This window comes from Phoxinus phoxinus (genome assembly GCF_949152265.1).
Source record: "Phoxinus phoxinus genome assembly, chromosome: 24".
Classification (NCBI taxonomy): Eukaryota; Metazoa; Chordata; class Actinopteri; order Cypriniformes; family Leuciscidae; genus Phoxinus; species Phoxinus phoxinus.
This window is the reverse complement of record NC_136899.1, coordinates 14,058,236-14,080,477: the sequence shown is the minus strand read 5'-3', so window position 1 is coordinate 14,080,477 and position 22,242 is coordinate 14,058,236. Positions and strand designations below refer to the sequence as shown.

Below are 22,242 nucleotides of genomic sequence, written 5' to 3'. Positions count from 1 at the left end.
AGTACAAATAGGGTGCAAGATGAGCATGTGCAATTATAATATGCTATCAAGCTTGCTATGCTAGCAAGCACGGCTAATAAATTGTGTCAGTGAACAGTTTTCTTCCTGTTTGTATAGAAAACACAATTTGATGGACATTTGCCTGAAAAGGGTGTTTTCATTGTGTAGGTCATCTGCTAGACATTTAATACCCAAAACTTGAGTTTCAAAACTGGATTATTCTTAATTATACCAGTTTAATTTGTTCATTAGTGAGGCAGCGCTTATAAATTTAGAGATTGAACAACACCCAATAGATGACGTGATCTGGAATTCTCCCATGGAGAGTCATCATGACCTAGTATCCATGATCAGGATGTGCATTGATTGGTCGAGAGCAGTGTCTTGGGCGGGGCTTTGAATTGAGACTGATAGGGCAGATCCTAAAGGCTTCTAGAAACTCCATCTGCTGTTGAAGTGATGGTCTGACCTGATTCACAGCTTTTCTGGAGATAAAACAGTTTTTTTTCCTGTTTGACGGGGATTGGCTGATGGAAAGGAAACCGTTTTGCAGCCGAGTTTGAAGCGAGAGAGGGAATGAGTTATTACCGGACCTCTGGTGCAGCTGTGCTGGTTTACCAGTCCCTGCTGGGCACCACAAAGACCTGCTGACACACAACACACGCTCACATCCACTCATCATCAGGAGTGTACGCATGCGTATCTCTCCCAGACACACATGCACATGTACGGAAAGAGCAGCGTTTGGAGCATCCCAGAACGGCCTGAGAGGGAGGCTGATGGATGGCCCTCTCTCTTTGCCATATGGCTACCCATCATGCCAGCACAGTTTGCCTCTCTATCGTGTCCTCTGTGAGTCCAATGCATCCACTGATGATCCCGAGGACTACTCCTTTTAATGGATGGGTACAGACAGGAAGTTAGATTGGTCTTCTTGGGGAATTGTGGGGTTGAGGATGTTTCACTGACTGCAGGAATTGTTAGTGTTATTTTAGTATTTAGTAATATTTAATTATATTTTCAGTTTTCATTTTAGTTTGTTTAATTAATTGAGTTATGTGCTTTTGTCATTTTAATTAGTTATTGTTTTTTATATTTTAGTTTAGCTTTATTTTTAATTCAGTTTTAGTCATTTTAGTACTTCAACTTATTTTATTTCAGTTAGTTGTGAAACTCCATTTTTTTTTATTTATTCAAGATTAAGTTTGTCATCTGCTATTTATATTTTATGTTATTTGATTTAACAATAACACTCATCACCTCACTTCATTCACTATTCGTGTTATTGAGAGTTGAGCCACTTTCCCAGCATTATGTGGTCATATATCACCACAAAAAAATAAAAATAAATCTATTTTGCTTAAAGAAAGGCTTTTTTAGATTTTATTTTTCATTGTGACTTTATTTAACAATTAAAAAGAATGAAAATTATTTTAATGGCAATTAAACACAACTTTCAAACTATTCCATTAACCTTTATTTACAATAACAATTCCAAATGATTCTGCTCTTAATTACTGACGAATTCTTTAACTTTTTATTCTGTGACTTTGTAAAACAAATTAAAATGTGTTATTATTTTTATTATTATTTGTGGTGAAATGTGTCCCAGTTCTTTCTGAGATGCACTAATTTAGCTCCATCGTGAGTGCTTTGCCGACGTTGTTTACAAATCATGTCATTTTGTTGAGGAGAAAGATGTTCTCCATTCTTTATATAATGGTTTGTTTGGTGTCTGTGTGCGCATGAGTGTATTGATGGCTCCATTCATGTCCAGGCTGCTGGCTGCATGGCTGTTATGTGAGGCTTCACATGCACCCATTTAGCCTGACAGCTTCTGCCTCATGTGTTGCTAAGGTCCGGATGCGTGCCATAAAAACATGTCTCAACAAGCGCACGGCAGTATGAAAGAGTGAGAAAAGGGTTTAAAAAGGCGCGTGTGTGCAATATAAAATGAAATGCTTTAGGGAGCAGGGAGAGACAAAACTGCCCTTTCAAGAAATGCTAATATGCTCAAGCTAGCAAGACCACATGAAGTGTATTTAATGTAATTTGAAAATAAAACACTTAAGCTCTGCAGGGTCTAAAGAAGGGTTTTAGGTTCTTATATGGAAATGTTGATGTTTCCAACCGAGGACTGAGTTTCGTACCAAATTACCGTATTCACTTAGTAGGGGAGACCGAGTAAGCAGTGCCAATTTAAGCTTAACTTGTCCTCTATTCAAGGAGAAAGGAGACGGAGGTAAAACTAATGCACCTAATTGTATTTCAGGATGTCTGCTATCAATACAAATTAGAATAATGTAACTATAACGAAAGGCAATAGAAATATAGGGTTAGCAAGGGGGTTAGTTAAATCATAGAAACAATAGAGCAATGTCCATCAGATAAAAGTATGAGCATAAGTGAAAGAAAAAACACTTTAATAATGTTCTGTGTCATTCCAAATGTCTAAATGTACTGCATATTATTTTAAAAAAAAATAGTTTAAAGAAATTCTGGGAAGACTTTTTTCCCCCCGTTTTCATGCTTTCATGTTTCCCATTGAGACCAATGTAATAGTATGTCCCGCATTTAGAGGCAAAGCTCATCACTATGGTTTGAAGCTTTGGCATTTAATAATTCATGGCAAATCTTTAGCCAAATAATTTACTTGGTTTTATACACTGGTAATTCATCAACATGAATCATGTTTAAGACTTGCTTGACATCAAATTTGCTGAGTGTAACATATTATGACATGTATATTTTCTCAATCACAGGCATCTGTACATGATCTTCCTTTTCCCAGTATATGATCACATGACTGTAATTGTGTACATCCTATTCACCCTATTGTTAAAAGTCAAATTATAGTGGACGGTGATGTTGATCATATTTTCGTTATTCTATCTGCATATTTCTCCCCTGTAGAAAAAGCTGCTGCAGCCAATGAGGATGAAGTGCAGAAGGCTGATGTGTCGTCGACAGGCCAAAGTGTTATTGACAAAGATGCCCTTGGACCAATGATGCTGGAGGTGGGTCTGTTGTGCTGTGTGTTTACTAGGTTACACAGAACTTGCAGGCAGACGTGCACGAGGAAGAGCCAAGCGTTAACCATGTATGGCGGACAGAGTCTTAGAATGCCTTTTTGTATGTTGTGTTAAAAAATTTGGCAGCCATTTGATGTTTAAATCTCCAAATTCCTCCATCCTTTTGCTAAATAAAGATCTCATGAGCTGACAGTTGAGAAGCACAAATTTTGACACGAAAAACATGCTCAAGCATAGTGATGCGTTTCTATGAAGCAGTGTTATTTTAGTGTTATATACTAATATAATAGTATTTATTCATATTTTAACTTGGCTTTTAATTTTTAAGTTTTAATTTTAGTTTTAGTAATTTTGGTGTTTGCTTTTGGAATTTGTGTTGTTATTATTCATAATATTTGTAAAATATTTAAAGATAATATTTAAAAACATTTATTTTTATCCGTTTTAATTTTAGTAATTTAGTAACGTTTTAATATCATTTTTTTTTAAGTTAAGTCAACATTTTTCATCTAAGGTTACGTTTACACAACAACGATGTACTAAAAATTTAAAAGAAAAATTCCTTGGTGGTTTTGAAAAGTTTAGCGTACAGACGACAATGTTGTCAAAATGATCTCCATTCACACAGATCCTCGAAAACGACTAAAAACTATTGGCCAGTAGTTGGCGATGTCACTAAAGAAAGTCTAGAACGACTAGTCGACATTAATGATCTGCCATGACGACTTAAACTTGACGTTGACTACCGGTAGTCACTGATCATGGCCTATAGAGGACGCAACAGGATAAGAAATCTTTGGAGTCCACTTTTACGCTCTGTTTCCAACAGTTAAATTGACAAATAAATGCTTACTCCAGGCGCTCCACAAGATATGTTTGATTATACCATTTGGATGCTCAAAGTTGATCAGGTGAATGCACATTTTAAACAGCTTATTGTACACGTAATTAGGTTATAAACTAATGCGCTGCTTCATTGTAACATACACACAGATAACACTGTGGCTCGCACATCACGTACAGATCGTACGCTCACAGAAACATTCAGTAGCGCAGAAATGTATCGTCAACACAGTTCTGTGATTTATCAATAAAACAGCTTAAAAAGTTCTAGCATATATTTATTAGTAACTAAAACACACATCTTCTCTATTAGTCGAGAGACGCTGCCAGCCAGGTATTAATTCACACGCTATCGCTCTCTCACTAATGCATTCATATAAATGTAATCTTTACTGTGCTACTTTATCTGTATGTTATCTTTAACTGTATTAGAACGAACAGAAATCGATGAGAAATATAACGACCCAAAGACAAAAGAACTACCGGTAATAAAAATAAGCTGTTCTGTAGGAGCAATAGCCTTGTGGTCAGCGCTGTCATGTGACATAGATGTGCACAAGGCAACCCGTGTTCGAGTCTCAGCTTGAGGTACACGGTTATTTGTTAATAAATTACGTCATCAGCAACTAGTCGACGTGGACTCGACTTTAATCCAAAAATGGCAATTCAAAAAAATCTGAAGTTGATTCGTGTTGAATCTACGCGCCTATATACTGAACATGTAACGCGCATGATGTCAACGTTTTCACAAATTCATGTTTTTGCAGTTTACACAGAGATTATAACGGTATCATTTTCAAAAAACGTGCAGATTGAAACCTGCACTTAAACGCCTTTGTCATGTAAGTCATCATTTTTAGTTGAAGACTGTGTCGTGCAACACCCACTATAATGTATTTCAATAAAAAAAAAACTATTTTAATATCATTTGTTGTAGTTTTAATTTTAGTTAACGATTACGAATCTAAAGAAATGTTCAAGCAGTGTTATATTGTTCTGTGGCGTCGATAGCCCCACCCACATTAAAATGTAATTTCGCATAACTCTACATCAAACTTCAGATATGCTGGCCGTGATAGCAGTTTTTTTGTGCACTAAGTTGTCACGTTATGGTGTGAGTTTGGGGCTGAACTGTCTGTTTGTCTGACCAAAAAAAAAAAAATTCAATTCTGTTGGCTGATGGGTTTGAGGGTGAGAAAAGAGTGATAAAAATATTTTATTTTTATTTTTGGGTGAGCTGCCCCCTTAAATAACAGTTCAAATCTCTGTTGTGCAAACGAACAACTTTGGTCGGTCGGCCGAGCAGGCAGGACGCCCAGCTCTGAATGAATCCACCCATCCAGCCGCTCCATCTTCCTCTCACACCCTCTCCTCTTCGGGGGTATTTATAGCCTCCGAGGTCCTCCGTCACCGAATCAACACGAAGCGGATGCCAAATATAGCCTGCGTGCTTGTGCGCTTGATCTTCCATCTGTTTGAAACGGCCAAAGGAAGGGACAATTCACACCCACACGCTATAATGCACCTAATTAAAAACCACTTGTGACAAAGGGCCAGAGAGGGGTAAACTCAGCCGACTGCCCTTTTCCACCCGACACCCATAACAGCCCCTCCAGCGTCGCCCGGGCACGCACACTCGCCGAAACACATCGCACACACTCGTGCACACAAACAAGCCTTGTGCGAAGCATTTGCAGTGCTGCACGCCCCCCTGCCCCAGTGAAAAACCCCATTGTTTGGTGGTGGAAGCTGAAGTGTGATTCGCCATAGGATCCGCTAAAGCAGCTTTTGTGTTCTTCGAAGCAGTGTGTGTGGGGATTTGTGGCCAAGCTCAGTGTGCCACTGGTTGTGTGTCCGTATTCGGTGTCCGCACCTCACGATGAGCTTGGACCCAGTCTCTCCTTTGTATAGGAAGTTATGTAACCTCCCACAGCGGGACAGTGAGGACGGGCCGGGCCAGGCCCACCCAGCTCCATTCATGTTGCAATACACATCCATCAGCACATTTTAGAGAGTTGCATAAGTTTGGCTAAATAAAGGTGGATTTGGCATTCCTCCATGTTTACTCTGCGATGTTTGCTGAATGTGCCCACCAGATGGCCACATCTAGAGCAGTGCACAAACAGGGACTTGTGGGCTTTTTTCGCTCACTCCCTCTCTCTTTTTCCGTCTCTGGAGTCTGTGCGTTTGTTCTTTACTTCTCTTGAGAGTTTTTTTTTTTTTCACGGCCGAGTGTTTGTGAAATAATTCTCTGTGTTTGGAAGAGACGTTGTGTTTGTTTTGCTGATAAAAAGATTTAGAGCTTATTACGCTCCGCCGCAGATTAAAGAATGATTTCCGAGCTGCTGCTCCACATTCTAAAACAAACAGCAGCTTTTATAGCGATCGCTATTGGCCCTCAGGGGCCCGACTGCATTCAGAGACCTAATTGACACCATCTTGATAGGTAATGCTTGACTTAAGGCTGCGTTCTTTCAATTAAGACTCGTCAATATCATTTCTGTCACACGCTATGAAGCGCTGAGATTCGCGAGAGCTGTTTTATTGCCGACACAAGCAGGGAAGAAAGTTCATCTTCGCAATGACAAACGCATTAAAGATCTCAAGGAAAGTACTTCTGAGGAGCTAAACATATGCAATTGAAGATCAGAGATTAGAAGTAGACCAATATATCGTTTTATTGATATATTTATGTTTTATACAATCATTTATTGTATATACTATATTATAACATAATTTTTTTTTTATAAATTATATTTTAATAGATTAAATGATTAAATAAATTAAGTTAATACATTTTTATAAACTGAACCTTTACTAGGAATGTGCCGATACGGTGATAATTAACTTTGTCTAATGGCTGATAACTACCGTAATAAATAATACAATTCTATACTTCTGTCAAAATAAACAAAAAAATAAAATGGTACAAAACATATTTTAATGCTACAGGTGAATTTAAGCATGACAGTGTATGTGTAAATAAACGGTATAGTATGAAAGATGCGTATTTATATTTTCTAAAGATCACATTTAACAGTTTGTGAACATTAAACTTTTTTATTCAGTAAGGATGCATTAAATGGATAAAAAAACGACAGTAAAGAATTTCAAATAAATGCTGTCCTTTTGAACTGAGCACTACTGTTTTGAGAAAATTGAGAAAAGTGATAATAATGATAGAAATACAATTGTTTTTGAGCACCAAATCAGCATATTAGAATGATTTCTGAAGGATCATGTGACTGAAGACTGGAGTAATGATGCTGAAAATTTGGCTTTACCATCACAGGAATAAAGAAATACAGGATTTTTAATTATTTGTAAACAATTTTTACAGGTTTTTTTTTTTTAATCAAATAAATGTAGCCCAGCATAAAAGACATTATAAAATCTTACCGAACCCAAACTTTGGAACAATTGGCTGTACCAATGCATAAAAAACTCTTATAATGTATCCCTTCTTAAGACGCCTTCGCTGCACCCGTCAGCATGTGCGACACAAGTATGCAGTCTAATAAAGCCGTAGCCTGTAATCTGCATTTAAAATGAGGGAAAACAGTTGCTCCACTTCCCCTGCCTGCCTGCCTGACAGTATCGCTTGGAGAGGAAGCCTGTTCAAATAACCTCCTAACTGCAACTGATGAGATCTTCTTGTTTTCCTGCAGCTAATTACTTCATTATGGTTTACCTGAATTGAGAAGAGAAAATGCTGTCGGATCATTATGTTCAGCCTGTTGTGGTTCAAACCACTCGATCAATCTTAAGGCCATGAATTTAGACTCATGCCATAATCCCCTTGACTTCACTTGATCTGTTGTTTGGAGAGTCTACAAGAACTCCTGCCTTTTCTGGATGGCTTTTTGTTTTGTTTCTCCTGGTTATCGCATCTTCCTCTTTGAATGGTTAAGCTTTAAGATGGAGCAGCGACGTGTTCTTTAGCCTGTATGTCTGCTTGTGCTCGTAATGTAATGTAGTATTGGTGTTTTTAGCTGCATGTTTGTGCTCACAGTACCAATAGCCTTGTGTTTTTCTCCTCCAGGCCTTAGATGGTTTCTTCTTTGTTGTGAACATGGAGGGGAACATCGTGTTTGTGTCGGAGAACGTGACGCAGTACCTGCGGTATAATCAGGAAGAGCTGATGAACACCAGTGTGTACAGCATCCTGCATGTAGGAGATCATACAGAATTCATCAAAAACCTCTTGCCCAAGTCACATGGTGAGACTCTTTCTGTTTTTTTCATTCATTGTTTCCTTCCCATTTTGCTATTTTCATTTCATTTTCACTTCTACCAACTCTACTTTTCAGGAAACACTCATTCCTCTACTCTCGAGTGTAGCATTACTAGAGCAGTTACGCTTTCCATCCTGCGATTATATTAATCAGATTGAGCATTAAGTCACAACCCTCATGTTGTTCCAAACCTGTATGAGTTTCTTTCTTCTGTTGAACACAAAGAAGATATTTTAAGAAATGTTGCTTACCCGACAGTTGACAGTAGCCATCGGCTTCCATAGTATTTTTTTCTTACTATGGAAGTCAGTGGCTACCATCAACTGTTAGATTACCAGCATTTCTTAAAATAACTTATTTGTGTTCAACAGAAGAAAGAAACTCTTACAGGTTTGGAACAACTTGAGTGAGCAAATGATGACAAAATATTAATTTTTGGGTGAACTATCCCTTTAAGAGGTGTTCACACTAGCTGGCTTTCCATCCATGTATTTTGATGTGAATTGTATGATATCACATAAAAAATACTGAATGGGAACGGCAAGAAAATGTTCAAACTGCACATAAAAAAGTAAACGGTAAACGCTTACTTGAAGTGGATGATTTTTTTATTCGGTAGCATATCATCAACATAAACTAAGATGAAAAAACATGTACCGAATAAATTACTAGATACGTGTCAAAAATGTACATGATTTTGCCTCAAAAGTTGTACACATTTTTGCCGGAAATTATTTGGATGTTGAGATGTGCACGTTACAATCAAAAATAGAGGCAGAAAAACATGAGCTTGCAGGGCTAGTGTTTAAGTAGATTACACGATTGGAGAAGAGACAGAAAAGTCTGACGTTTTCACATTTAGATATACATGCATACATAATGAGGTCAAAAAATGAAACGCATACATGGATAAACGAATACATTGTTCACAATAAAGTCTATAACATGCAATTACAAAATTAGATGTTCCTTTTATGCAGAACTTTAAATAACGCTGGTTTATTTGAAAATTGTTTTGCAAATGTTCCGATATTTTGCATTCAATGTATTTGAAACATAGATGGAAACATACTAACACCAGTCACTGAAGGTGACCAATTCACTATACTTAAAGGGGTGATGAACTGAGAAATCTAATTTTCCTTGAGCTTTTGACATATAATAGGTTATCATACTACAAGAATATTCTGTAAGTTTCAGAACTGAAAACTTCCTTTAGACCAATAAAAGCTTTTATTGCGTTTCACTCAAATCAGGGTAGAAAATAGCCTATTACTTAGTCATTTTGATGTTTTTGAATGTAAAAACCAAGCGAACGACATAAGTTGACCTCAGACAACAATATAATTTTTTTTTAAAAAGCCAGTTCATGACCCCTTTAATTATTGTCTGTTGATCTTGAAGTGACACGAGTGATAGGCAGATCACATGAACACTCTAATTGGAATTAGTGCATTAAACTTTGTTTCATCGCAGACAGTCTCTGTCTCTCATGTCGCTTCACATCGCCAACTCTTATTTAAAATTAATGACTTCCAGTCCCTTGCTGCTGTAAATCACCGTCAGTGTGAACACCCCTTTATTCAGTGAGGGAAAAGTTAGGGAATGCTGGTTCTAATGAGTGACAGTGAGTGATGTCTGTTTTCTTCCCTCCCGCAGTGAACGGAGTGCCGTGGTCCAGCGAGAATCCCAGACGGAACAGCCACACCTTCAACTGCCGCATGCTCGTGAACCCTCACAGCGAGGCCGAAGAGACGCAGGATCACGAGGCACAGCAGAAATATGAGACTATGCAGTGTTTCGCTGTGTCTGAACCAAAGTCCATCAAGGAGGAGGGAGAGGGTGAGCCACGGTTTCTTAAAACACACTTAAGCCACATGACCGGGACTGAAACTCTAGGTTTAATGCTTCAAAGCGGAGCAGGAGGCTTCAGCCAAGCAAACGGACTATTCCTCTTTCATTAAGCAGAGCGTTCGTTTGTCAAGTGGCCCACAAAAAAGCAGATTTTGTCGTTTTTAGGGGGGTTCCAGTGGATGAGAATTGTTTAAGTGCTGTCATCTAGTGATCTCGTTACATCAAGGGCAATAGCAATTTAACATACACTACCATTCAAAAAATTAAAAAAAATAGTTCACAAATGCTGCATTTATTTGATCAAAAATACAGTAAACCAGTAATATTGTGAAATATAATAACAATTTAAAATAACTTTTCTATTTGAATGTATTAAAAAAAAAAAATTATTCCTGTTATGCAAAGCTGAATTTTCAGCATTATTACTCCGGTCTTCAGTGTCACATGATCCTTCAGAAATAATTACAATATGCTGATTTGCTGCTAGATAAACTTTTCTTATTATTATCAATGTCGAAACCGGTTGTGCTGCTTAATATTTTTGTGGAAACCGATACTTTTTTTCAGTGTTCTTTGATGAATAGAAAGTTCAAAAGAACTGCATTTATTTGAAATGGATATCTTTTGTGGCATTATAATAAATGTCTTTACTGTCACTTTTGATCAATTTAATGCCTCCTTTGTGAATAAAAGTATTAACTTCTTTAAAATAAATAATCTTAATAGATTAATCTTAATCTAATCTTTTGAATATGGTATTATGGTATATATCGGAGCTCCATGGTATTACCATCTGATACCATCACTGTACCATTGTATTGTCACTGTACTTTACTATTAGAGTTTGGATAGTAAAACTAATACCGGTACTTAACTAGTAAAACTTTTTTTATAATTAATTTAATATATTTGTTGTTGCTTTGTTGCTTTCTATAACGAGTGCTTACATATGCTATCGCTTGTTTCTCCTTCTTTTTCACCTGTTTTGATCCGGAGATTCAGTACTCTTTCAGAAAATGCGTAATAGCGCCCCCTACCGTATAACAGTGAAAACACGGAAAGCAGGAAATTTCCGTCAATGGCGGGGAAAGAGTTAAGGAGGGAATTGTATTAGAGTTTTCAGCAACACTGTTGACAGTTGTTCCTGATGTGCGAGAGAAATAAGTCTTATAATTACTGAAAAAATAAGGCGAGAAGCTTGACGGCAGTGATTGTGGAACGTGCATCTGCGTCCCGCCCAGAGAAATGTTTCAGTCTGTGATTCATTTACTCTTTTTCTTTCCTCCTCTTCCACCTCTCGGAGTCACCCAGAGTTCAGGGTGCATTTGAGACCCACTTCTCCACTGGATTGTGTTGGCTTTGGTTTTGGCTCTGGCTGGGTTTTAGAGAGAGTGTGTGTGTGTGTATGTGTAACAGCAAGTGTGAGGCAACGAGAGATATTTAATGTTAGTCTTCTCTCTCTCTCTCTCTCTCTCTCTCTCTCTCTCTCTCTCTCTCTCTCTCTCTCTCTCTCTCTCTCTCTCTCTCTCTCTCTCACTCTCTCACTCTCTCTCTCTCATACACACACAATGTTTAATTTTTGCTGGGTACTGTTGGCGTGTTGAGTGATGAAGCGTCTCTCTTTATGGCCCGTCAGTGTTAGCTGTGTGCCAGCTGCTCTTTCAGCCGCCAGCTCAACCTGGCGCAGGAGACAGAGAAAGACCGCTGGAGGAGGAGTGTGTACGAGGAGAGGGATATCTTAAAGAGTTTATTACAGAGACAGTGAAGCTGGGTCTTCATGCAGTTTGGAGTAAAGACCACCCAAGGGGCTCGACAACAGCCGTGTGTTTGCACGTAAAGGTCTGTTCACATCAGCTCTGATGTAAACAACAGGACCTGTAGCTCTAAAAGTAGAGCATGTCGCTAGCAACATCAAGTTCATCAGGAATATATGAACTGCAGTGTGATTCACAAGCAAGTAGACACATAATGAGCCGGTTTTTTAATGAATCATTCAAAAAGATTCATAAACACAGGAGTTACAGTTTTGAATCAATCTGACTAGTCCTTCACTGAATGAACTCACTGAATCAGTCAGAGCGGTTGATGAATCATAATTTGACTAACTTAATGAACTGCAAGTTATAAAGTTGTGATGTTCTTGAACTGAAGCAGGTACTAAAGATGTGGGAAAGTTAAATAAATGTCTTTACTGATAGTTGTTTATATGGTTATGTAGTTAAAGATAAATTTTTTGTGATATTTCATGAAAAATATTATATGGATGCATGTCATTTTAGTATGTAGTACATACTGTGCCATTCAAAAGTTTGGGGTTTTTTAGGTCTCTTCTGCTCATCAAGACTGCATTTATTTGAGCATACAGTTAAAATTATGTGAAATATTATTACAAATTATCAAAACTGTTGTCTGTATTTTAAAATGTAATTTATTCCTGTGATGGCAACACTGTTTCCAGCCTTTAGTGTCACATGATCCTTCAGAAATCATTCTAATATGCTGATTTGCTGCTCAAGAAAGATTTCTTATTTATTTTTTCAGAACTTTTTAATTAAAAGAAAGTTCAAAAGAACAAATAGAAATAGAAATGTTTTGTAACATTATAAACTTTTTTTTATTGTCTTTGCTTCAAAAATACAAACTTTTTTTTGCAAACCTTTGAGTGGTAGTGTATGTAATACATCCTGTTACTTAGTGTTCTTGTTATGCATTATGTCTGATGTGTCAGACATAATGCTGTTGGAGACATTATGATTCTCTTATGATCTTTTTGTGGGTGGATGAGGGATGACTTTTCTAACTTAGTCTCCATGGGAGCAGCACAGCAGGGTCAGCCTCCACAATGACACACAAACGAAAGGTCACATTCCATCATATCACCCCACGCTCCACTCTGCACCGCCCCCACGACACACACAAACACACACACAACCAATGCCTCATCATTCATTAGCACCCTTAAAATGCTTTAATAATCTGTTCTCACTAATCTGATCATTTTCTCTCTCTCGGTGACTGTAGATTTCCAGTCGTGTCTGATCTGCGTAGCGCGGAGAGTACCCATGAAAGAGAGACCCATGCTCCCCACGCACGAAAGCTTCACCACCCGCCAAGACCTCCAAGGTAACCATGCCAACGCCGCCCCTCTCTCCCCGCTTACACTTTTCAAAGGGTGTTCACATCACGGTTAACGCTCATCTCAATGCACAGTCCCTTGCTTTAAGACAACAGATACTGACTTTAACCTGGAGAGACAGTTTAATGACATCAATCTGACTCGGCGCCCAGTCTTACTGTGGAAACCTTTGAAAGGTTTTCTCATACCTTTTTTTAAAAGGTGACCCAACAAATACATATATTATATTATATCATATTATTTTTATTGAGTTATTATTATGAGAATGAGTCTTGCTTCCCAGTTGTGTGTGTGACTGTTTTTATTTGAATTCACATTATACAAATTAATTATACATTATTATTATATGAATTGTTATTATTATATTATATTAATTTTATATTACTAATAATATAATTTTTTTATTGAGTTATTAATATGAATGAGTCTTGCTTCCCTTGTGTTTTATTTGTATTCACATTATACAAATTAATTAAACATTTGAGTTAATAATATTTATTTTTATATATAGTATTATTTATTTATAAATGCATACAACTGTGCATGCAACTGAACAGCCGGTGACCACCTCAATGTTTCATTGTCTGGAAAAAAATTGTATCAATTAAAAAAAACGTCTTTTTTTTTTCATAATTGTTTTTATTTATCTTCTTTTTTTTCTTTCTTCAAAACCACTTAAAATCTGCCCTCAAATATTCATGAGGCGTATGTGTCATTCTGTTAATTCATAAACCATACACAATGCAACTGTATCTTTGTCTGAGTTCCGAATTTGAGTATTTTAGTCATACTTTATGCATCTGGTCAGTGAGATCACAAAATGGGAAGAGTATTTACTGTCACACCAACCACACCTGTTGTCACATTCTGATGTGGCTACTTATTGGAAACTCACAGTTTCAGAGAAATTACAAAGCTGAAATATGTCTGTTATACATTGTCATGTGTTTTTTGGTCACAGACACAAAATAACATTCAATATTTGATATTCCCCAAGCATGCTGCTTTGTGGTTTATTCTACATCCATAACCCTAAGTATTAAATGTCTGCAATTAATTCAGCTCGAACCACTTAACATACTGTCAATACATACATTTAGTTTGCTTTGCAGATCAGCCTCAGCTGTGCTTAAACGTTCTTTACATCCTTTAAGAAATTTAAGCTTGAAAACTTGTAAGAGACAACATCAAACTTTTTGCTGTACTGTGTGTTTGTAGGTAAGATCACCTCCCTGGACACCAGTCTGTTACGAGCGTCTATGAAGCCAGGCTGGGAAGACTTGGTGCGAAGATGCATTCAGCGATTTCACCTCCAGAACGACGGAGATATGTCATTCGCCAAGCGGCATCAGCAAGAAGGTACTGATCACTTAATTAACTGACTCAACACTTAGCCATGTCATGGTAAGAAATGTTGTCATATTGGCTTTCATGTGTGAAAGTAGCAATGGAGTGCATTAGTGCCTGCACACATTTTCAGCTGCGTTGGTTCCAGAAGTATTTTTATAATATTTTTCCCATAGGGGTTTAATAAAAAAAAAATAGATATAATATATATATATATGTAAGCATTACAAGACATGAACCACACCAACCATTTACAAGGTGAATCATAACATTACAAATTTGAGGCAAAAAGTAGACAAAAAGAATGGTACAAGACTTAAAAAACTACAATCCCATGAAGCATTGTGAATTACATAAATATTATATCTATATAAAGAATATATTATAAATGTGTTGCAAAATATGCAATGTTAAAGTATTTTGAGAGCGTAGTAGAGCGACCGATTCGATTACATCATTTGCAGTGCTTCATGGGAATGGGCGGAGCTAACAAGCTCTTTTGGTGTGATTTGCTCATGTGACTGATTGCTGGAATTTTCTGTACAGCCTCATGGGTAATGTAGTTTTTCCACCACAAATTCTGCTGTTAAACATTACTTTAAAAATAAGTTGAAATAATGTGAACTGATGGCTTCAACAAAAGCATATACCATCGATTAACATCGACATACATTTTCAAAAATCAATTTTCTATTAAGAAATATTCAGAACCCAACTGTTGCACTCTATTGTGCATTTAAATATGTACGATATATTTGATAATATTTTTCCTTATATCTGAATACCATAGTAATTTGAACAAATCTTTTTTCTGTCAGGAGCACTATTTATTATATATTATATTTAAATTAACCAGTAGTTTGGATTGGCAGTGTGGTTCTGTTCTGGGCTAGAACTCCCTGTTCATCCATGTAGCCTTGCATGGATAAGAGCAGGGAGAGCAGCGATAAGCGATAAACAAAACCAACATAAATGTATTGCAGATATCATTAATGTTCGATGAGCCTAATATACAACATAATTCGAGAAATTAGTCTGATTCGAAGGGGAATCAGAAGTCCTAATCCTGACTGGACGAGAGGAGGAGCTGGGGTTGGAGGAGGGTAATTGGCTCCTGAGCAATGTGATAAGCTGCTGATAACACTGATTGACCCATATAGGCTGCTGTGATAGGCATCGTATTCCTATAGGGAGACGTGGATCAGCTGATGCGAGCTTGACTGACGCGAGCTGCCATAACTAACGTTACGCTTGATATTTGGCCAATAACTCTTACACACTTCTTGTGTCATAAATTACTATAATGAGAGTGCAAATACAGAGATATTTTAATAGTCTTTTTTTAACCTAGTTAGAAAAATGCAATCTTTAATTCAAGGATAAATGCATACATATAAAGATCAATAGTAGTAGTTGCGTCATAAGGATATAAACAGTAGTAGACATTTCAGTATTTTTCATACTGTTGCAACCATGTGAACAAAATCAGGAGAACAGTAGTTTGGTTGTGGTGTGTGAACGGTGTGTATAAAACATAGTTTAGTAGGTCTGGCAATGTTACAGAAATTACTATTATTTTGTCAAGACATGTTGGAGGAAATGGTTGAACGCGGATGTTACCTTGAGTACAATTTAGATGTTGCTTGTTTTAGTGTTCCTCAATATTCATTTACCCATGTATGTCTCAAAATGAATGTTTTGATGTTCCAATCATGTGTTTTGCTTTGCAGTGATAAGGCATGGGCAGGCGTTCAGTCCCATCTACCGGTTTTCCCTGTCCGACGGGACCATCGTCTCAGCTCACACCAAGAGCAAACTGGTTCGCTCACCTGTTACCAACGAGCCACAGCTCTACATGTCCCTGCACATCTTACAGAGGTACCCACTACCCAGCCGCACAGCTCGCTATGTGTGTCTGCACTTCAGTTGTTTTGTCTCTGTTTATGTCTAAATCTGTCTTTTTAATTGAATCGCAATGGTGCATTTTATGAACATGACTATCTGTTTGTCATTTTTGACCCTCTTCTCACTGTTTCCTGCTTGGTTCGGTCTCCATGTGTGAGCAGTCAGTCGAAACACACGCTTTCTAGTTCTGACAAGCCCAGTTAATGACCACACACTGAAATCTCACTGTCATGTGAGAACATCCAAGCATGTTTTCCCAGAGGCCGACGTTGGTCTCTAAACATTCCATCAGAACCAAGAATAACACGAGTCCCTCAACTCCCACAGCACCACATTGGCAAACAAGTGTTTTCACCCTTGATAATTCCTCAGAATTTGATTGCTGATTTAAAATATGGAGTAATTGAATACAAACAACTCCAAGTTTATAGGGACAGTACCCAAAAATTATATTTCTGTGATTTACTCGCCCTTTATCTCGTTCCAAACCTGCATGACTTTATTTCTTCTGTGGAACATAAAGAAAGAATATGTAGGGAGCTTAAAAATAGTGGTAAGAATCAATATATCTATATGACTTACTATATTCTAAGTCGGTCACACTTTAGTTTAGGGTCCAATTCTCACTATTAACTATGACTTTTGCCTCAATAAACTCCTAATTACTGCTTATTAATATTTAGTAAGGTAGTTAAGTTTAGGTATTGGGTAGGATTAAGGGATGTAGAATATGATCATGCAGAATAAGGTTAATTAATATGTGCTTTATTAGTACTAATAAACAGCCAATGTCCTAGTAATATGCATGCTAATAAGCAACTAGTTAATAGTGAGAATTGGAGCCTAAACTAAAGCGTTACCTCTAAATCTTCTGAAGCTGTACAATATGATTGTGTGAGGAACAGACCAAAATTTAAGCATTGATTCATGTACGATTCATTCTTTTGAGTTGAATCTTTTCAGTGAATCATTGGTCCAGACCAGTTCACAAACCGATTAAGTCACAGCAGTTAATAGATGATTATAGGGGAATATTATCAGTGAATAACTACTAGATTTTCACACACAAACAAAGCTATTAGATGACTTCAGAAACTTATAACTAAACTCTCAATTTGAATGGGCCGCTTTTATTATGCTTAATGTCCTTTTTTAACCTTGTATGCTTTGGTCCCAATTCATTGTAAATACATGCACAAAAGAAAGTCTAACAGTTTTGGAACAACATAAAGGTGTCAATTACATGCTAGTAAATTTCTTTTTCCTGAAGCATCATTGGGTAAAGTCAAAGATTGCAGTTTCACATAGAATTTTGACTGTGTGGATTAGTAAAGCTCGGATCCACAGCAGGCAGTTGTGAACACAGTTTCATATGTTAGCTGCAGAGTTTTTATCTCTCTCACAGCGTGTGAGGGAGAAACACTGCTTTGCTTTCTGAGACAATAGCAGCAGTGTTAGGCTGGGGTGTCGAGCACAGATAAACATTGAACCCAGAGTGAGCTCACAGCGGGGGGGTGGTGGGGGATGCTGTCTTAAAGCACAGCATCTTTAGCACAATAACACACAGTATAGCCTGACCATTGATTCATCCTGCACGCCTCGAACAAAAGCATCTCTATGCGTTTATCAGCTCTGAGTGAGTTTTTAGTATGTAGCTTGCTAAAAGCTTTATACCCCGAGGTGATTTCTACATTAAAGGGGGATGCGACAGCACAGCCGCTCGTTTTCTCTGTCCCGTGGCTTGTTTTGAGGGATGAGCAGTGCTGTTTTTCTTTGATAACAATTCGTTCCCCTCTTTTAACCTTCTCTGCTGAAACATACTTTAGTTAATTAAGCCATTCCTGAAATTCCACTTAAGCTCTTTTCTCGGATTCCTTGTTCGAGCACTAGAAGAATCGCTTCCTGTCTGCGAGACTAATTTAACAAATGACTGCACTGGATTAATGTAATGAAATAGTTTCAATAGAATTCACTTGGAAATCAATATTAATTCCTTGGATCGCAATTAAAACACCATAGTCAACACAACAGCACGTGCCAACCTAGTGAGACTGGCATGCCCTGCCTGAACGAATGAGGCATTGTTTTCTGATTTTGTTTTGATTCCTCTCCTTTTATCGGTCTCTTTCTTTTTATAATAATTAAATATGTAATAAAGTCGCCTCAATGATGCCAAGAGATTTGTGCGTGCGCGCGTTTATTCAAATGGCTAACCTTCAGCAGTGTTCATTTAATATAATTTTATAGTATTTATTAATTCTTTGAATTTGCTTTTATTTTTATATTTTCTGTTTTAGTATTTCTGTTTAGCTTTTATTTTTATTTTAGTTTTAGTAACTTGTTTTATTTCAGTTAGTTTCAAAGACAACATTTCTTGAGTTTGTTTTTTCATTTAATATTTTATTCAGCTTTTAAATTACTGAAATCTATTTTTAATAGTTTTAGTTTTCATTAACAATAAAAACTCTGACTTCATTATGCTCCTTAGCAAGTATTACCAATTAGGAATTTTATAGCCACGTTTGGGGTGGAACTTGGTGTGTTTCCACCGCAGGAACCAGGGTCTAAATGAAGTTCCGGGTAATCATTTTGATTGGTTGACTCCACGCAGCATTTTATTTCAACCACAATTTTTTTAAATCTGTTGCGGTGCGTGCAATAACAGTTGTTTGCTATTCGAATCAACAATGGAGTTTCAAAAATACGACAGATGAACCGACGACGAGGTTCAGGCTTTATTAAGCTTAAATTCAGAAGATGAAATCCAGCGGGAACTGTAAAGTAGCGCGCAGTCCTACGTCACCGGACTAATTCGACTAATCTTCATGGTACTTTAGACCGCGGTGGAAACGCAGACAGCAACAGGTCTGGGGGAAAAAAGTTCCTGGGACAAATTGTTCCGGGTCATTTAGATGGAAATGTGGCTTATGTTCGTATTGCATCAAGTTCGTAATCATTAGGTTCATCGTTATCTACAAAACTAAGTTTGTGCTATGTGTGTGTTGCAGCATAAACTTTATTCTTTAGATAATCTATTGGCGACTATAATATTGTGTATTTTTTTCTGTTTTAGGGAGCAGCCCGTCTGTGGCATGACCCCCGATCTCGGAAATGCTCAGGCAATGGGAAAGCCCATGAACCCCATGAGCTCTCCCAATCCAGCTGGTTCCTCCGGCGCCCCCCAGGGGCAGGATGCCACCGTCAGCAGCAACACATCCACTTTCCCCTCCCCTGGTGGCCAGAAGGAGCCTGGCGCCATCGGCCCTGTACAGGGCCACCGTTTCGGCTGTCCAGGGACCATGAGCCATTCGGCAACCATGCAGGCGGCCACCCCTCAGGGCAGTGGCTATCCACTGAAGTTGAGCAGCCCGTCTCAGGGCAGTCCGGGCATGCTGTCTCCATGTCATCGAGCAAGTCCCGGAGTGGCAGGGTCTCCACGCTTGCCCCCGCCTCAGTTCTCCCCAGCAGGCAGCCTCCATTCCCCTGCGAGCATGTGCACTAGCAGTACAGGTGGCAATGGGGGAGCAGGCGGTAATCATGGTTACACAAGCAGTTCCCTTAATGCCCTACAGGCGCTTAGCGAGTGCCACGGCGTGAGCCACGGCCAATCGTTGGGCTCGCCCGACAGGAAGTTGGGCTCGCCAGCTGCGATGGGCATGAATCTTCACCTGCTGAATAAAATGGGAGCCTCTGAGTCATTCGGAGAGCAGAACCAATCGGAGCAGGGCAACAGCGGGCAGGACGATGGCATCGAACAGCAAAGAGACGAAAAGGGCCAGTTTAACAACCCGGACGCCAGTGACCCGCAGAACCGGCTACGTGACAACAAAGGACATACTAAACTCCTGCAGCTCCTCACCACTAAAACTGAGCCTATCGAGTCCACCTCACCCCCACCAATGGCTGGTGGAGAGCCCGGGTGTAAAGACCCCGCCGGCGGCCCAGGAAATGGCGGGATGGGCTCTCAAAATGGAGCCGGGACACATGCTACCTCTCTGAAGGAGAAGCATAAGATCCTTCACAGACTTCTCCAGAACAGCTCATCACCCGTCGACCTGGCCAAACTCACGGCCGAGGCCACGGGGAAGGAGCTGTGTCAGGATTCTGGAGGTGGGACGGCCGGTTCGGCTGATTTAGCCATTAAACAAGAGCCCGTCAGCCCCAAGAAGAAGGACAATGCCCTGCTGCGCTACCTACTGGATAAAGATGATAACACACTCAAGGATAAAGGAACTGGGGAGATAAAGGTGGAGGGCGGCAAGATGCAGGGAATTAAGACAGAGAAAACCGATGGTGGCTATGACCGTGTGGAGCAGGTTAGAGATATCACCAACTTTAAATGAATATTTAATTATGTTAATGTCTATATTACCACAGAAAATCATTTTGACCCATACCTGATTGGCATTTTTTATGATTTTATTTTATTTTCAGCAGTGGTCTGGTCAGATTAGAGACCAGATACAACATTTGTCTTATTATTATTGTTAATATTATTATTGTCATCGTTTTTTTTTTATATATATATATATATATATATATATATATATATATAAAACAATGACAATGGGTCAAAATTATATATATATATATATATATGAAATTTCCATTTTGGAGGGTTCTTCATTTTTTCTTACAATATCTAGTAATTCTGTATATGCTATGTATGTATTTAATAGACAAATAGTCTAGTGTTTTTTTGTTGCTTACAATATCCACTAGCCTCAAAAAGACGATTAGAGTCATGATGCAATAGTGCATTACTGTAAATGGATTATTTGTTTACATGCACAAGTTAAAATTATTTTCTGTGGTAACTGACAGCATGCTGTCAATAGAGTTTAACAGAACAGAAAGTACTGAGAGTTTATGTATGCAAAACCACCATCTGAAATCACTTCTGCTGGTTTCGAATTAGAATTTTGATGGATTGCAATGGAGCATCGCCATAGTAAATGTAGGAAAGATTCATCATTAGTGGGTGTGTGGGTAATGGTTGTTTTGGTTAGATATGAAAGGTAGTGCATGTCGGAAAGGTCATCATCCAGCGTGGTGAACCAATATGCCAACATATACACACTCGTATCACCTTCTTTTCAGTATGTTTCTGTATTGTAAGAGTCTATGCATCCGTTTTCACTCTCTGTATCGCTTTTTGTATTCCTCTCTATTTGGGTGTGAAAGTAGAGCAAACAACAGATTTATAAACCGGCCAATGAAGCCCCAGATCGAGGCAGTATGGTAACAGCAGGGATATAAATGACTCAGCCAGCTGGAGAGAGAGAAAGAGAGAGAGAAAGAGAGAGAGAGAGAGAGAGAGAGAGAGAGAGAGAGAGAGAGAGAGAGAGAGAGAGAAAGGGAAAGTGAGAGCTCTGTCACAGGAAGTCGATTCTGTGGGAAACTGGCAGGACTTTCTCAGAAGCAGCTCTGTGACATTTGAAAAAAAAGGCGTCTCGGTGGTGCTCAGTGCATCTCATCTGGCACAGCGGTTGGCACATGCCCTACAGAGCTGGCACCGGGCACCAATCAGGCTTGGCACAGCGGCGGTAAAGTTTGAGGAGCGTCTGGGACCAAACAACAGAATAGAGAGATTATCTTGTATGTGTGTGTCCGTGTTCTTTGGGCCTCCCGGGCCTCTTTTAAAAGCTGTTGATTGAGCCACAAATTGAGTCATAGTTGTCAAATCAAAGCAGCGGTCTCGGGAAGCTGCCGCTGTTAGCAGAGTGATCTCAACGCCTCTCGGTTACCAGGAAAAGACCCAGAGTTCCGCTAGAGAGGAACCTCTGACCTCACGGTCTCCACGACAGCGCCATTGAGAACATGAAGTACAGTGATTTACAAGAGCAGGGAGGCCACAGCGGGACAGGAAGAGTGATGGAGGAGATGCTCG

The 22,242-nt window shown here is 38.6% G+C and overlaps 1 protein-coding gene across 7 annotated transcripts in view; it reads left to right on the top strand.

Annotated features, from left to right (window-relative positions):
- The window catches only part of ncoa2 (nuclear receptor coactivator 2), a 91,837-nt gene that overhangs the window by 48,682 nt on the left and 20,913 nt on the right, over positions 1-22,242 (top strand). For all 7 annotated transcript variants that reach the window (XM_079601338.1, XM_079601335.1, XM_079601339.1 and 4 more), the window contains 7 exons: positions 2,914-3,017; positions 7,918-8,095; positions 9,770-9,952; positions 12,986-13,087; positions 14,319-14,459; positions 16,178-16,325; positions 19,426-20,668. In XM_079601338.1, the coding sequence (XP_079457464.1) occupies positions 2,914-3,017; positions 7,918-8,095; positions 9,770-9,952; positions 12,986-13,087; positions 14,319-14,459; positions 16,178-16,325; positions 19,426-20,668 (2,099 nt within the window). The remainder of the gene's footprint in view (positions 1-2,913; positions 3,018-7,917; positions 8,096-9,769; positions 9,953-12,985; positions 13,088-14,318; positions 14,460-16,177; positions 16,326-19,425; positions 20,669-22,242) is intronic.